Genomic DNA, 14700 nt, shown 5'->3' on the forward strand with positions numbered 1-14700 from the left:
TGACAGTTGGCGAGAGCTCAGAGGTGATTGCTGTTTCTATTATTAGCAGGCTAAGATAGTGCCCTGCAAAGCAACTTGCTGGTAGTGCTTAGGAAAAGCTCCCGTGGCTCTCATTAAGCAGTTTGTCACTGTGGAGCAGGAGAAGAAGTGGAGCCCATGGCTTGCTCTGAACATAAGCCCTACCGTGACCACAGAATTCTGCCCCCAACTCCCCATACTCCTCTGCCTCGGCCTCGGCCTCTCCACTCTCTGGGCATCTTGTCCTGCTCGTTTGCTGTCCACATCTTCAAAGTTTCTCCCTCGGCTTCTGTCTCTAACAGGCAAGAGAGAGAAACAAACCACTTTCTTCTTCTTAGAATGTGGTTTGTTTTTAATAGAAATTTGAGTAGAAACAAATTTAAAAAATAGTTGCAGGTTTTGGTTAAGATCTCTAGCTAACAAAGTTGCAACAGAGTAATGATTTCTTACTTTCAAGAGTGCAGAGTGAGGAACATTTTTCTTCCAGCTTGATTTCTTTTTTTTCCCACCAGTTGTTAAATGACCTTTATTGAAATATTTTCCTTTGTGCTTCTTAACTAGTTGGGCATTCCACAGCACCACTGTTGGTGTCATCTATGACATCGTGAGGGTGGCGGACATCAGCATTACAGCCCACAGACTGGGCAGTCCCCAGGATCTCTTTAATGGTTCCAGAGAGTTCTCTGGCTAAAGATCGGTGCCACATCTGTCGAGCAATGTTGTCAATCTCATCGAAAGTGATATTCCCACTGTGTTTAATGTTTTTCTGTTTCTTTCTGTCTCTTGGTGGTTCCTTAAGGGCTTTGATGATCAGGGCAGAGGCAGAAGGCACCTGGGCCTGTCTGTTCTGAATGGTCAGTTTCACTGTAATCCTCAGGCCCTTCCAGTCACCCGTTGCCTTGGCAATGTCATCACCAGCCTTTTTTGGAGACAGACCCAGGGGGCCGATCTTGGGGGCAAGCGCAGAAGTGGCACCAACTTCACCCCCAGTGCACCTCAGCGGCATGGTGGAGGCGGCTGGTGTCGGATGAACCCGGATTCGGGACGACCGAAGAAGGTTGCACCTTAGCCTCCTCGGAGCCGAAAGCCGAAAGCCCAGCTTGATTTCTAATAGAAAAAAAAAGAAAAAGAAAAGCTCAGATGGGCTCTCAGTTCTCGGAAGCCAAGGGGACTCTACTTTGAGTGGCTGTCATTGTCCCTCTGGGTTGTGTTGAGTGTGTGGCTCCATGCTATGGTCTGAGGTTAGAAACTGTGGACAAATTTATTTTTCAAAAAACCTAGATGGACATAGTCTACTTAGGAATTCACATTGTAAAAGAATGATACCACTGATCCTGACACCCCTGTACTTCATCTGGCGTGTTTCATCCAGACCCGTGATGGTAGCTGAGAAAGGGCAATTTGACTCACAGGGACTATAACGGCGGGAAAGGAGGAGCAAGCAGTGAGGAGAACAGCTAAGCCAGGAGGTAAGTGGAAGAAGAACCAGTTAGAAGACCGTGCCCATGGTTGGCCTTAATTTTCGCCTGGGCCACTCCCAAAGTTAATGATTCCCAAGGCATTTTTTCATTTGATTTTCTAATTTGGACCTCACAACCACCTTAAGAAGTAGAAAGAGCCGATGTTATTATCTGCATTTTTATACACAAGATAAATGAAGGTCAGGGAGATTAAATGATTGAGCTGCAGATACACGGCTGGTAAATGAGAGAGGCCAAATATTTTGACACCTTGCCATGTGTGATCTTTATTACTCTGAGCAGTCTCTAGTGGGTAAATGTAGGCTTTACAAAATGAGTTGCCTTGATTCCTTTCTTCACCAGGAATTCTGAACATGTCCAAATGATTTTGTTGGGGGATACACAAAAGGCTTTTTAATAAAGCCTCGCCTTTGACTGGAGTTGTAATAAACTGCATCGGTTAAGATTAGGTTCATTGGTCCAGGCTGCACCATATCATTACAAACTGAAATGGTGACAAGATTTATTAATATGTGAGTTTTAGGCTGGGGCAGTGGCTTATGCCCATAATGCCAGCACATTGGGAGGCAGGTAGAAGGAGTTTGAGACCAGCTTGGGGAACATGGCAAAACCCCGTCTCTATAAAAAATAAAAAAATAGCTGGGTGAGGTGGTGTATGCCTGTAGTTGCAGCTACTTGGGAGACTGAAGTGGGAAGAGCACCTGAGCCTGAGGAGGTCAAGGCTGCAGTGAGCCAAGATTGTGCCACTGTGTTCCACCCTAGGTGACAGAGTGAGACCTTTTCTCAAAAAAAAAAAAAAAAAATTAAAAAGTGAGTTTTAGGTATCAGCTTGTATTCTTTGGTTGCAAACAACAAGAATCAACTTGGATAAGTTAAGCTGACAAATTTGTTGGAAGTACTTCAGACAGCTCACAGAGTCTAAGGGAAGACTGAAGAATTAGGCTGGGAAAATGATGGCAGTGGTCTGGGCAGCTAGAGCTGGTGAGGGGCAGGAGCCAGCCAGGGCAGCACCATTCACTGCCATGAGAGTGAATGGGGAGGGCTGGCCTCACCTTGCCTGTGTCATGTGCTCTCCCCTTGGCCAGAGCCTCGTTGGCAGTTCCACTAAAATGACCCACAGTCAGCAAAGGAAAACAGCATTTGCAGCTACTAAAAGAGGAGGCGATGGATGCTGGGAAGACAATGACTGCCTTCTGCCCAGACTGCCTTGCCTCCATTCAATCCTCCAGGAAAGGGGAGATTTTGCTGGCCCTGGTCCAGGATCTTTTGTGATGTGGAAAGAGGGGGATAAGTAAAAAGGGTTGAGGGTGGAGTGACCAAGGAACAAATCAGTCAATACAGAGAGTGACTGGGGAGGAGACAGGAGAAAGGGCTGCCTCCCTTCTCAGGGGCTGGGGCTGAAGGAAGAATTTGGGGTTTGGAGGATCTCCCAGAGCATCACACAGACAGAGAGGAGGTGCAGTGAGATGTGCTGTGCTGAGTTATAAATTGGATCTCTTGTAATACGCTTGTGAGCTGCAAGTTTAGATGAGCAGCTCCCTTTAATTACGCCACCCCTGCATTATGCAATTTTGAATGTGCACAGACTGATCGTGTAGGGCCCTAAATTTTATTAGGGTCACAATGATGTTTAGTGTTTGTCATCAAAATTCTTGGGAAGTGAGTGGCTACAGCTAGGAGGGCTTATAGAATGTGCCTGAGTTAATCCGTTTTTTCTTTTCTCTGTCTTGGTTCTAGAATTACCCATTTTAGTTTTTCCCCGAGGAGCATTTAAAATTTGGTTAAACTTTCCTTAAGGAAGCAGAACCTGTGACAGCTTTATTTTCAAGAAAGTATTTGTGGTGAGGGGTTAGCATGTACTTAGATGGGCCCTAAATTTCTGTTATTATTGTTCCCTTGTAAATAGCTCATCATTTTTATCATAAAGTAAGAACTTGAGTGTGGTATTTTATAGATAAGAAAATTGAAGCACATGATCTAGCTCATAAAAGTTTAATTAGGCTAGTCTGTCATGTTATTTGGAAGCCAATATTCTTATCCTCATAGAAACCAACTTTTGAGTAAGCATTTTTCATGCACAGTAACCCTATGAAGTAGATCTCCTATTATCTCCACTTCACAGATGAACAAAGTTACTTGTTTACAGTCACACAGGTGACAAGAGGGTGTTCTCCACTAGCCCAGTTGACGGCAGAGCCCACACTCGGAATGCCTGCTTAGCACAGGACTGCAGGCAACAATCCAACTGCTAATGCTCACCGCCCTGGACCCTGACACGACCCCTTCCTAGGTCTAGCTGCTAGGAGCACTCATTGACCACAACCGCTATAATATTCAGAACCGTCTATTATGTCAGAATAATAAAAGAGTTTAAAAAGAAGTTCACTGGTAAATGAATGAATCAATTTTTGATTAACTAGAGTTTGTGAATTAATTCATTGAAAACGCTTTTTGCAGAAGCTATTTATCATATGCGCTAGGTCTGTGGACACAATAGTGAGATTAAAAAAAAAAAAAGATCCCTGCCAGGCGTGGTGGCTCATAGCTGTAATCCCTGCACTTTGGGAGACCAAGGCAGGTGGATCACCTGAGGTCAGGAGTTTAAGACCAGCCTGGGTAACATGGTGAAACCCCATCTTTACTAAAAATACAAAAATTAGCCGGGCATGGTGGTGCACACCTGTAGTCCTAGCTACTTGGAAGGCTGAGGTAGGAGAATTGCTGGAACCCAGCAGATGGAGGTTGTAGTGAGCTGAGACTATGCCATTGCACCCCAATCTAGGCAACAAGAGTGTAACTCCCTCTCAAAAAAAAAACAAAAAGCAAAAAAACAAATATCAACCCTGCCTTCAGGGAACGCAGAGTCTGGTGGAAATGCCAGATGATAATCAAATAATTGCAATAAATAAATAATTAAAAACTCTGATGGTGACAAGTTGTTTGAGGTTGAATTACAGTAGCAATGGCGGTGGAAATGTCAGATGATAATCAAATAATTGCAAAAAATAAGTAATGAAAAATTCTGATGGTGACAAGTGGTTCAAGGTTGAATTACAGTTGCAGAGGCAGGCGGCGAGCAGAGGAATCAAGGGGAAGCGAGGAGACAGCTCTGCTTGCTGTGCGTTCAGCAAGCGTTTAGTGAAGGTGCTGTAGGTGGCCCACAGTGTCAGTTGCCATGTGGGATATGAAGCCAATACCAGCATAGGAGGAAACACGTGCACACAAGTCACCATAAAAACACAAACAGAGATGACAGGATGGCAGTGATAAGTATGATGGCTTACTTTTATTGGCCCAATTTCAAGTACTCCACATGAAATAAGTCATTAATTCCTAAAGCAATCCTGTTAAGCGCTACTATCATCCTGCATGGATGGGGAGAGGGGGTGGAGAGCAGCCAGGCAAGGATACCTCTCAGGTTAGCCTGGGGAAGATGAGGAAATCAGGGCGGGAGTGCAAGGAAGGGCTAGGACATGACGATGTGGTGCAGGCGTCAGGGCACGGAGAGCATCGTTCTGGCTGGAGGAGCGGGTGTTTGACACGGGCCCGGGAGGATGAGGAGGCTCTAGCAGGCAGAGACTGGAGCTGTTGGCAGAAAGAGCGCCACTGAGGCGAGCATATGTGGCAAATGTGGGGGTCTGGCCAAGTTCTTTTTGGCAGGCATGCAGGACACACCACTGTGCTTCGGTCACCTGGAGAACTTTTTACAAATACAGAGTTGTGGTGTCCATCCCAAGAGAGGATCAGCAAGTAAGGCTGGGTCAGGCCTGGGAATCCCCACGTTTATATAACACCTGAGTGAGTCCAGCCCTTGGACAGGTGTTTGGAAAGCATTTGTATGATGCTATGTGGGACAGTGAGGTGACGCAGGGTATGGCCAGATGGCGTATGGCCAGATGGCGCATGGCCTGGGACCTGGAGCTGAACCATTTGCTTTGTGAAGCCGGGGGTAGCTGAGAAGGGGCACCATTGGGAGGTGCCTGTTGTCTGCCGAGTTCCTCAGAGAGGAAAGCCTGAAGGCAAGGAGACTCATTAGTGGCTAGTTAACTGTCCTTGTGAGAGGTGGTGGCAGTGGCTGTGGCAAGAGAGCCTGTGTATGTCACTGGGGCAGAGTCAGCAGGACACGATGCCCAAATGGATGGGGAGGAGACAGAGGGTGGCTGGGGCCACAGCTGGACCAGGTAGCCAGCCTGATACCATGGTCTCTAGTGAGGTTTCTGTTCCATGAGGGAGGACAAGGGAGGGGTTGTCCGGCCAGAGGCCTGACTTCCTCACAGAACGGGTGTCTGGCCTGAATCTTTCTCTCCTCACTGTGTCTCTAAGAATCCTCCCTGGAGGAAGCTGTCTAAGTATCTTAGAAGCTCAAGCAACATTCCACAAACCTTCTGGCTAAAAGAGGCGGATTTTTTTAGTTTATAGAATAAGAAAGGGAGGTGGATGCAGGAATGATGATGCCAAAACCAAGAGTGAGTTAAGACCTGCTAGCTGAGTGGTTTGCTTTGGCTCCGAAACCGGACAGTTTCAGCCAATAACAATAATATCAATAATTAAGACGATAACAGCTATTGGGCACCTGCTATGGGGTGACAGCTGTGCCAGGAGCTCCATCTACCATGTCTCATTTATCTCTTGAAATAACCCAGAGGAGTATTAACTGGGTTCTTCTTAGCTCCAGTTAACAGATGAAGAAATGGAGGCTTAGGATGATAGAGTAATTTTCTCAAAGCGTCACAGCTCCTGAGTGGCAGAGCCAAAATTCTGCTTAACCAATGGAGGGGATGGGACTGCCTGCGGTGGAATGGTGCTTGAGGGGGAAAGAGCCCTGGGTCTGGAGCCAGAGCCGTGGCTTAATCCCAGCCCCACCATCTCCAGAGTCACTGGATGCAAAGCCCAGTTCTCGCCCTTGTAAAATGTAGCACCTGCTCTCCTATCCGTACTGGGAGGTTGTAAAGCTCAGCCACAAAGCAGAGGTGTTCATAATGCAGGATGTCCTGCTGTACCGCTGCCTGTGCAGAGAGGACCCAGAGGTGGCCACTTATAAATTTAAGGGCACGACCTCAACAGCGGGCAGGAGGGACAGTTATGCTCAGCCTTGTTCACCTCAGCAAACCCTGGGGCCAACTTGGTGTCTGAAGTTGTGCATGGAGGGCATCACAAGATTCCTGGTGCTTGGTCCTCATCTGAAGGGGTAGGGCAGGGACAGGAAATGAGAGTGGCAACCCTTCTACACAGCTGCACCAGGACAGCGCACAGGAACAGCGGGAATGGACAAGACAAGGGAGATGCCCTTTTCCATGAGCCCCAAAACCTGGGAGATGGCTGGGTCAGTAGACTCATTCTGAAAACAACTGAAGGACTGGAACATAAGGACAATCAGTAGAATGCATGAGTTTATGAAATACAAATCTTTAAAAGGGAAACATTTTCTTTCCATCAGATAACTGTTTTTTGCTTGAGGCCAACAAAAATTGGATTTAGAGGCATATTGTGGCTCAGTGAAGAAATAAATTTTACTTTACCTTACCCTGAATACTAACTTGGGGAATAAGCAGATATACCAGTTCTTTTAAGTTGGGGGTGGAGAGAAAAAGAGAAGGAAAATAGCCTCGCAGTTGGAATTTATCTTGAGAACATAGCCAAGTTCACCTCCTTTCCTTCACGGGTAAAATTCTTCCACTGAGGCAAGATTGTCCTGGGGCACCTGAGCTGTGAAGGAAGGATGTGTATTGATTAAGTTCACGCATTTTGCAAGAGGAGAAATGCCCTGGATTGCTCTGAACCTGACTTGTGGTGTAACTGTTTTTTGTAGCAAAGTATTTTGTTTTGAAGCGTCGCTCCACATGGCCTCGTCCTCAGCTGCTTCAAGCAAGTATCAAGTATTTTGTTTTTCTAAACTAGACACCAGGAGAATTTAGGGCAAATGTACAACCTTCTCCTCTGTAGGCTCCCTTCCTCCAGCCCTTCTCTGATCCAGGGCCTGGCTTTGAGAAACTCTGGTTCTGGGTGGAATCTTTCTTGCCCAGCCCCTTAGCACCAGATGCAGCATGACCTCCAGGCCGTTGTGGGTGCCTTCCAGAGCTGATTGTTTAATCTTGCAGTGTCTACCTGATATATGACTAGGAGGCTCTGTCAGATGAGGGTTATCTTGCCTCACTAATAAATGCAATAAAGCCTCTGTGTGTCACAGTTTGTAGCACTTGGGGTTGACAAAACATCAAGTCTGTATAACTGGGTCTGCCCATATGGTACTTTTGGATTATTTATAGTCGATGTGTGTTTTGTCACTCATGCATCTATCCAACATCAACTGAGCACCCACCATGTACCAGGCCCTGTGCTGGAAGCTGTTGATATGGTATGGCTCTGTCCTCACCCAAATCTCATCTTGAATTGTAGCTCTCATAATCCCCGTGTGTTATGGGAAGGGGCTGGTAGGAGGTAACTGAATCTGGGGGCGGGTTTTCCTGTGTTATTCTTGTGATAGTGAATAAGTCTCATGAGATCTTAAGTTGCTTGAAATTGAAACCTGGGTCATCAATTTGTCTCGCCTTCCCCATAGCAAGGGGTAGCCTGCCTCAAACACCTGCTGCAGGAGCAGCCTGTTTGTCCAGCTGCCGTGCACGGCCAGCTGGGAAGTGGCTGTCAATGCGGACTGACCTGAGAAGAGACTGAGGAATTGTTCTGGAAGTCCAGCTACCTTTGCCTGCTCGTGGGCTTTCTCTTTGTGCCCCACGGATAGCAAGCACCTTGTACCTTTTTCTCGGGGTCTGCCCTCACTATGTTTCTGATCGAGGACTGTCACTGCAGTCCTAGCTGTTCTCATTTCCTGAGTGGTCCCCAATCCTTCTCAGCTGTTTCAGCCAAACAGGGTTGCATAATGATTCACATCACTTAGAGCTAAAACATCTTTCAACAAATGGGAACTGCTGCTATAGGGAGCTTCAGAAGTGCACTTTACATTAATTATAATGGCAGTGAGCTATTTGGCACTCAGCTGAAATTTGTATCTAACAGCTGATTTGGTATTTGGAGTTTCCACACTTCATGACTCAAGGCAGACTGAGAAGGAAGGGGGGTTAGAATGGGAGCAGACACAGCTGCTTGGAGCACAGACAAAAGACACCCTAGGAGCAGGGAGGCCTTTGGAAGCAGTGCTCCAAGCTGGGATGGGCCAAGGTCAGGTCCAGTGTCACAAACGATCCAATTTACTTAGTACTTCTTCCAGTGGTTTTCTGGCCAAAGGAGAGACCCTGCAGCTGAGGGGAAAGAGGGCCAGACCTGGAACCAGGAAGCAGAAAGTCTTGTCCCACTCTGCTGGGAGTTGGCTGAGTCCATTGGGATAAATGACTGTCTATGTCTCAGTTTGCTTATTGGTGAGATGGGGGCTGGCCTACCCATGAGTGGTATTATGAGGTTTCTCCAGGATATTAGATGCTCTGAGCTTCATCTGTTTCCTGACCTGTAAATGAGAGGTAGGCTCAGTCTCTCAGCCCTTCCAGTTCTAAAATCAAATGAGAAATTGTGATAAAAAATACTTGTTATTATTACTATTATTCCAAGTGGTAAAGATTGTGCTAAGGTGCTTTATAGCCTGCTACTCTCCACTGGTCACTGCTTAGTGAAGGGAGCAAGGCAACCCAGGACTTATGACTGGCCAGGACATCTTCCCTGGGGACCGATGTCACAGTCTGCTTGTAAAGGAGGACCCCATGGCAAAGTGAATTATAAAGGAAATCACCACTGTCTCCCTCTTACAAGTTATTGAAACTCATTTGACAGCAAAAAAGATATTTTTGCTAAGAAATAGGTTATTGCCATAAAAAATTAATCTGGCTTTTGGCTAGAATAATAAAAAATGTCTTCTAAGTGTGAACTGAGGAGAGGCACAAAGAGGAGCGCGACGAGGTCCCTTGCATTTGTGTTGGGGAGGCAGCCATCTGCGCCTGAAGCATTTAAGAAGGGCAAATGAAATGAGAACACAATGTAAACACGCGATTCGGAGGCTGTTTCAAGGGGAGTTGGTGAATGAGTGGCACGGAGTAGCCTGTGGAGCCTGGAACAGAGGCATTCGTGAGAGCCAGGTTCATAGTGTCTGAGGTTTAAGAACACACAATGAGTGGTCAAGACTGCAGCCTTGCTGGTTCCTACAGAAGCAGAGGCCCAGGGTGGCAGATGAAGAAGGGAGGCAGGGGGCCGGGTGCGGTGGCTCACGCCTATAATCCCAGCACTTTGGGAGGCTGAGGCTGGTGGATCACGAGGTCAAGAGATCAAGACCATCCTGGTCAACATGGTGAAACCCTGTCTCTACTAAAAATATAAAAATTAGCTGGGCATGGTGGTGCACACCTGTAATCCCAGCTACTCAGGAGGCTGAGGCAGGAGAATTGCCTGAACCCAGGAGGCAGAGGTTGCGGTGAGCCAAGATCGCGCCATTGCACTCCAGCCTGGGTAACAAGAGCGAGACTCCGTCTCAAAAAGAAAAAAAAAAAAAAAAAAAAAAAAAAGAAGGGTGGCAGGGAAGGCCACGCTTCCTAGACTCCAGAATGTGACTGTCAGGGCTTTGTTAAACACAGAGAGGCCATCTTCCCCTACACTGATGCCCTCTTGTAATTCTACTTTGCAGGATTTACTCAGGAACTTGGCAGGTTTGAGATCTCCTAATAAGTCAAGAAAGAGGCCTCTGGTTTAGGAAGGTCTTTGCCAGCTGTGGGACAAAATCACCTATGTGTACCATCTAGACTTTCTCCTTGAATGGGCCGGAAGCAGCAGGTATTGTGGAAAGCACACTGAACTCAAAGTCCAGATAGCCAAGCTTTGGATCTTGGACAAGCCACTTAAACTTTCAGGTTCTCCGTTTTCTTGTTTGTATAATGGGGTGAATTCTCACAGTCAGTGTGAGTCTCTGAATCAAAAAGAAATGTTCTATGTGGAAGAATTTTGAAACTTTGAAGTTGTTATTGACAACTGAAAATGTCTGATGCAGCTTCCCCACTTACTAATTCTTCAGCCTTGTTTCCTTGTCTGTAAGATGGAGATACTTTATAACGACACCTGCCACTCAGTGGCATTCTGAATATTCAATGAGGCGAGGTATGTGGAGTGTTTAATATGGCACCAGGCTCACAGTGCCTAGAGAATCCACATTTGTTCCTCCTCTTTCTCCAGTGGTTCTGTTAAAGTTACAAAGCTCAGTTGTAGGGAACATTTGAATTTGCCAGCAAAAGTCTCCCTTGTAAACACTCTGGTAACTGTCACCTCTGGAGGGGGTCTAAGAATTAAAACAGCTTTGGGTCACCTGTTCAGTCCAGAAATTCACAAGTGAATAGACATCTTTACAGAGACAGTGCAAGCCTCTTCGCAAACTCTGTGAGTTTGCAGACAGCAGCCCACCCTGTCCTTCCCCGCTTCCTTTCTGGGCCTCTGAAGGTAAATGAGAAGCAGGTGACAAAGGATGTGAGGCCCGCAGAGAGGAACCTCAGGAATCTGCCTCCCATAGGTGGCTCTGTCCCCCGTCCAGGCTAAGGAGCCTCTCTGTGGCCCGGCAGCTGCATCGCTGAGGACTGAAGGTGATGCCAAGTAGTTCTGCCAGCCCAGAACTCCATGATGAATGGGGTAATTTAGTGCCGCAGGTTCTGTGCTGAGCAGGCAGTAAATCCTTGTTTGTTGGATTGCCCTAAGTACTGGGTAGTGCTTTGCACTGGCTCAGGAAACCTCAAATTATCCAGCATCAAAGCATGATTTGCTTCGGTTTTGGGTGCTTGCTTGATGTCTTTGAGACTTCCTCTGCTTTTTGACGGAGTATCCTGATTCCACCTTCCTGATCCCATTTCCTTCGCCACCGCCCAGCTGGGTTGGCTGCACTTAGAGTTCTACCGCAGTCCTTTCTCTCCAGAGGCAATGCCACCCACTGCTTTGGCTTCCACCCTCATGTCATGCTGATGCTACGTGAGTTTCTATCTCCAGTCCCCACTTGTCTCCTGAGCTCCTTGTCCGTTTTTCTGGTTGCCTGCTAAGATGGGTTCATTTTAATGTCCCCTACGACTTCATGCCCAGAGCATCTCAGACCAAACTCATTGTTTATTCTACATTTGGTAAGACAATTTCTCCTCCTCTATTTGCTAACTTGTTTTAGGACATCATTACTAAACTGGAGATCATTTTTGAGACAACTTCCTTCTCATCTCACCAGTCATCAGGTTGGAAAAAAAAGCCCCCGAATTCATTTCCTTACTACTCATCTTTGACATCACCCCCAGGATTATATTACTAAAAATTGGCTCTGTTTCTTTATTAGTCAACGTTCTCTAAAGGGACAGAACTAATAGGATAGATGAATATATAAAGTTAAGTTTTTCAGGAGAATTGACTCACATGATCACAAGGTGAAGTCCCATAATAGGCCGTCTGCAAGCTGAGGAACAAGGAAGCCAGTCCAAGTCCCCAAACCCCAAAAGTAGGGAAATCAGCAGTGCAACCTTCAGTCTGTGGCTGAAGGCCCAAGAGCCCCTGGCAAATCACTGGGGTAAGTCCAAGTGTCCAAAAGAGAAGAACCTGGAGTCTGATGTTCGAGGGCAGGAAGCATCCAGCATGGGAGAGAGATGGAGGCCAAGAGACTCAGCCAGTCTAGTCCTTCCACGTTCCTCTGCCTGCTTTTATTCTGGCTGCTCTGGCTGCTGACTAGACGGCGGCCACTAGATTGCGGGTGGGTCTGCTTCTCCCAGCCCACGGACTCAAATGTTAATTTCCTTTGGCAACACCCTCACGGACACACCCAAGATCAATACTTTGCTTCCTTCAATCCAATCAAGTTGACACTCAGAATTAACCATCATAGTGTCTATCTTTTCATTGCTCAGAAACCTCTTAAGGCCCTCCATGATTTACAGGAGAAAGACTTAGCCCGTCAGTGTGCCTGTCACACTTTCACCTTCATTTCCCACCTGTGCCAGTGTCTCTCAGCCTTTTTCTTGCCCACTGACACCCGAGGGATCAGTAACAGTGACTCATTACTTTAGTAATACTTACTGAGGACGGTGGGAGGGAGCCTCCTAGGTCAGCATTCAGAATCTGGGATGGAGGGAGGGATAGCAAACATCTCCCTGGAGGGCCTGGCCGGAAGCCCCTCCTGAGCCTGGGACATCTGTCTTGCTACTTCCCCTCATCATCCTGCTCCATCGTGGACTCTGGCAGCTTTGTGCCTCTGGCCATGCTATTCTCTAGGCTTGGGATTTCCTTCCTTTCTACCCTGCTTGTTGCCAGACCTTGGGGGGCTATATTGAGATGTCTCAGAATTGCTCTTTTGAGAGTTATGTAAATATGGAGCATGTCTTAGCCTGGGCTCCCCTAGAAAGCAGAGCCTGAAGCCAAGATTAATGTGTTGCTGCTTTATGGGAGTGGTAGAAGTCAGGGGATGAAGGTGAGGGGAAAAAACGGTGGTGAGAAATGGGAAGATGGGAAGTGATGTGAGTCACTATCCAGCCGCACTGGCCCTGTTCCATTCAAGCCATGGAGACACAACAGGTCACCTGGCAGGCGAGGGCAACAAGGGGAACCACGCTGCAGCACAGCCCCTGGGAAGGAGAAGCGAGGAAACTCACCTGCCCAACTCCTTCCCTTCTATCTGTCCCCGGTTATTTACCCCACACCAAGTTGACTCTTTTGTGCTTCCAGGTTCATCACCCAGCCCCTTAGTGGCCACTTGGGGAGCCAGATTCTGTGCCTTATGGGATTGCATTCCGTCCAAGTCTTTATGTGGACTGATGACTTGGGTGAATCAGGGCTCAGTGTGTGGAGCATGACATATAGTCCTGGGGATTCCCTTTGTCCTGGCAGGTAGGAAAAAGACTACATTTTTAATATAGTCCTTTTAAATATAATTTTATTTTATATAATTATATATTTTAATATAATTTTATTTTATATAATTGTAATTTTAATATAATAAAATACTATATTTTAATATAGAATAAAAAAATCTATATTAAATATTAAGGTGGTACTTAAGGCTTTAAAGTCAATGCGTCTGTAGGAGTTTCGTTAGACTATACCCCCAGCTGTCTATGGAGCACAGATTTGTTTTTTCCACAAAGGATCTAAGTTGCCTTGGATAAGAGCACAGGCATGTGAAGGCATCTGTAGGAGAGAGAAGAAAGAGCTCCCAACCAGGAGGCCTCAGCTATGATGGAATGAGTGAGCTGCAGTTGGTCAGTAGTGGAGCCCCAGGTAAAGAAGTGCATGTCCATGCACTAACCAGGGAAGGAAGAGTCTTGACCACTAAACTTCCAGACTTACTGATGAGGGCGTGCATAATCTGGGGGCTGGGCGCAGGAGTGCACAGCCAACTAGCTTTCCCCACTGTATTCACAAGAGCATATCATCATAAATTACAGGTCGCAAAAGATATTTTAAATTTTCCTTCATATTAACTGTTCATCCTATTTTTATTAGTAGGCTTCAATTAATGTTGTGATTCATTCTCCCTCATTCTAAGGCCACATATTTTAGGCATGGTTCAACCCCCTGTTCAAGGGCTGGAGCCTGGGGTAAGCCTAGGCTAGTAAGCACTTTTCATTCCCCCGACTACAGTGTGTGAATCTTAGGACTTTTGCAGATCTACTAAAAAAGAAAGTATGTCCTCACTTAGTTTTGGAGTTTAGAGTGTGATGCTGGAGCTGCTGGAGCCACATTGCTGTCATGGTGGAGAGAACTTGTCTGGGATAGAGCTAACCAAGAAGAACCAGGACAAGAAATATAGAGAGAAGAACTAGATTCCTTTGGGTTCTTGTATTAAGTGAAGCCTGGGATCAGCTCTACTTCTGGTTTTTCCCAACTGTATGAACTTGTTTTTACCTAAGCCAGTTGGGTTGAGTTTTTTTTTTTTGCCATTTGCAACCTAAGAATTCTAATGGGCCAGGCGCAGTGGCTCACACCTGTAATCCCAGCACTTTGGGAGGCCAAGGCTGGTGGATCAGGAATCCAGGAGTTCGAGACCAGCCTGACTGACATGGTGAAACCCTGTCTCTCCTAAAAATACAAAAATTAGGCATGGTGGTGCACGTCTGTAATTCCAGCTAATCAGGAGAATCTCTTGAACCTGGCAGAGGTTGCAGTGAGCCAAGATCACGCCACTGCACTCCAGCCTGGGTGACAGAGCAAGACTCCATCTCAAAAAAAAAAAAAAAAAGAATTCTAATGACCACCT

At 46.5% G+C, this 14700-nt stretch overlaps 1 protein-coding gene across 1 annotated transcript; it reads right to left on the minus strand.

Annotated features, from left to right (window-relative positions):
• Positions 1-523: 523 nt before the first annotated feature.
• LOC108308151 lies at positions 524-8322 on the minus strand. The gene is made up of 3 exons (XM_037740472.1): positions 8048-8322; positions 6610-6731; positions 524-1125 (listed from the first exon to the last, which is right to left on the minus strand). The coding sequence occupies exons 1-3, from the start codon at positions 8320-8322 to the stop codon at positions 572-574; spliced, it is 951 nt and encodes a 316-aa protein (XP_037596400.1). The 3' UTR covers positions 524-571.
• Positions 8323-14700: the final 6378 nt, after the last annotated feature.

The sequence above is a fragment of the Cebus imitator genome, unplaced genomic scaffold (assembly GCF_001604975.1).
Source record: "Cebus imitator isolate Cc_AM_T3 unplaced genomic scaffold, Cebus_imitator-1.0 Scaffold83, whole genome shotgun sequence".
Lineage (NCBI taxonomy): Eukaryota > Metazoa > Chordata > Mammalia > Primates > Cebidae > Cebus > Cebus imitator.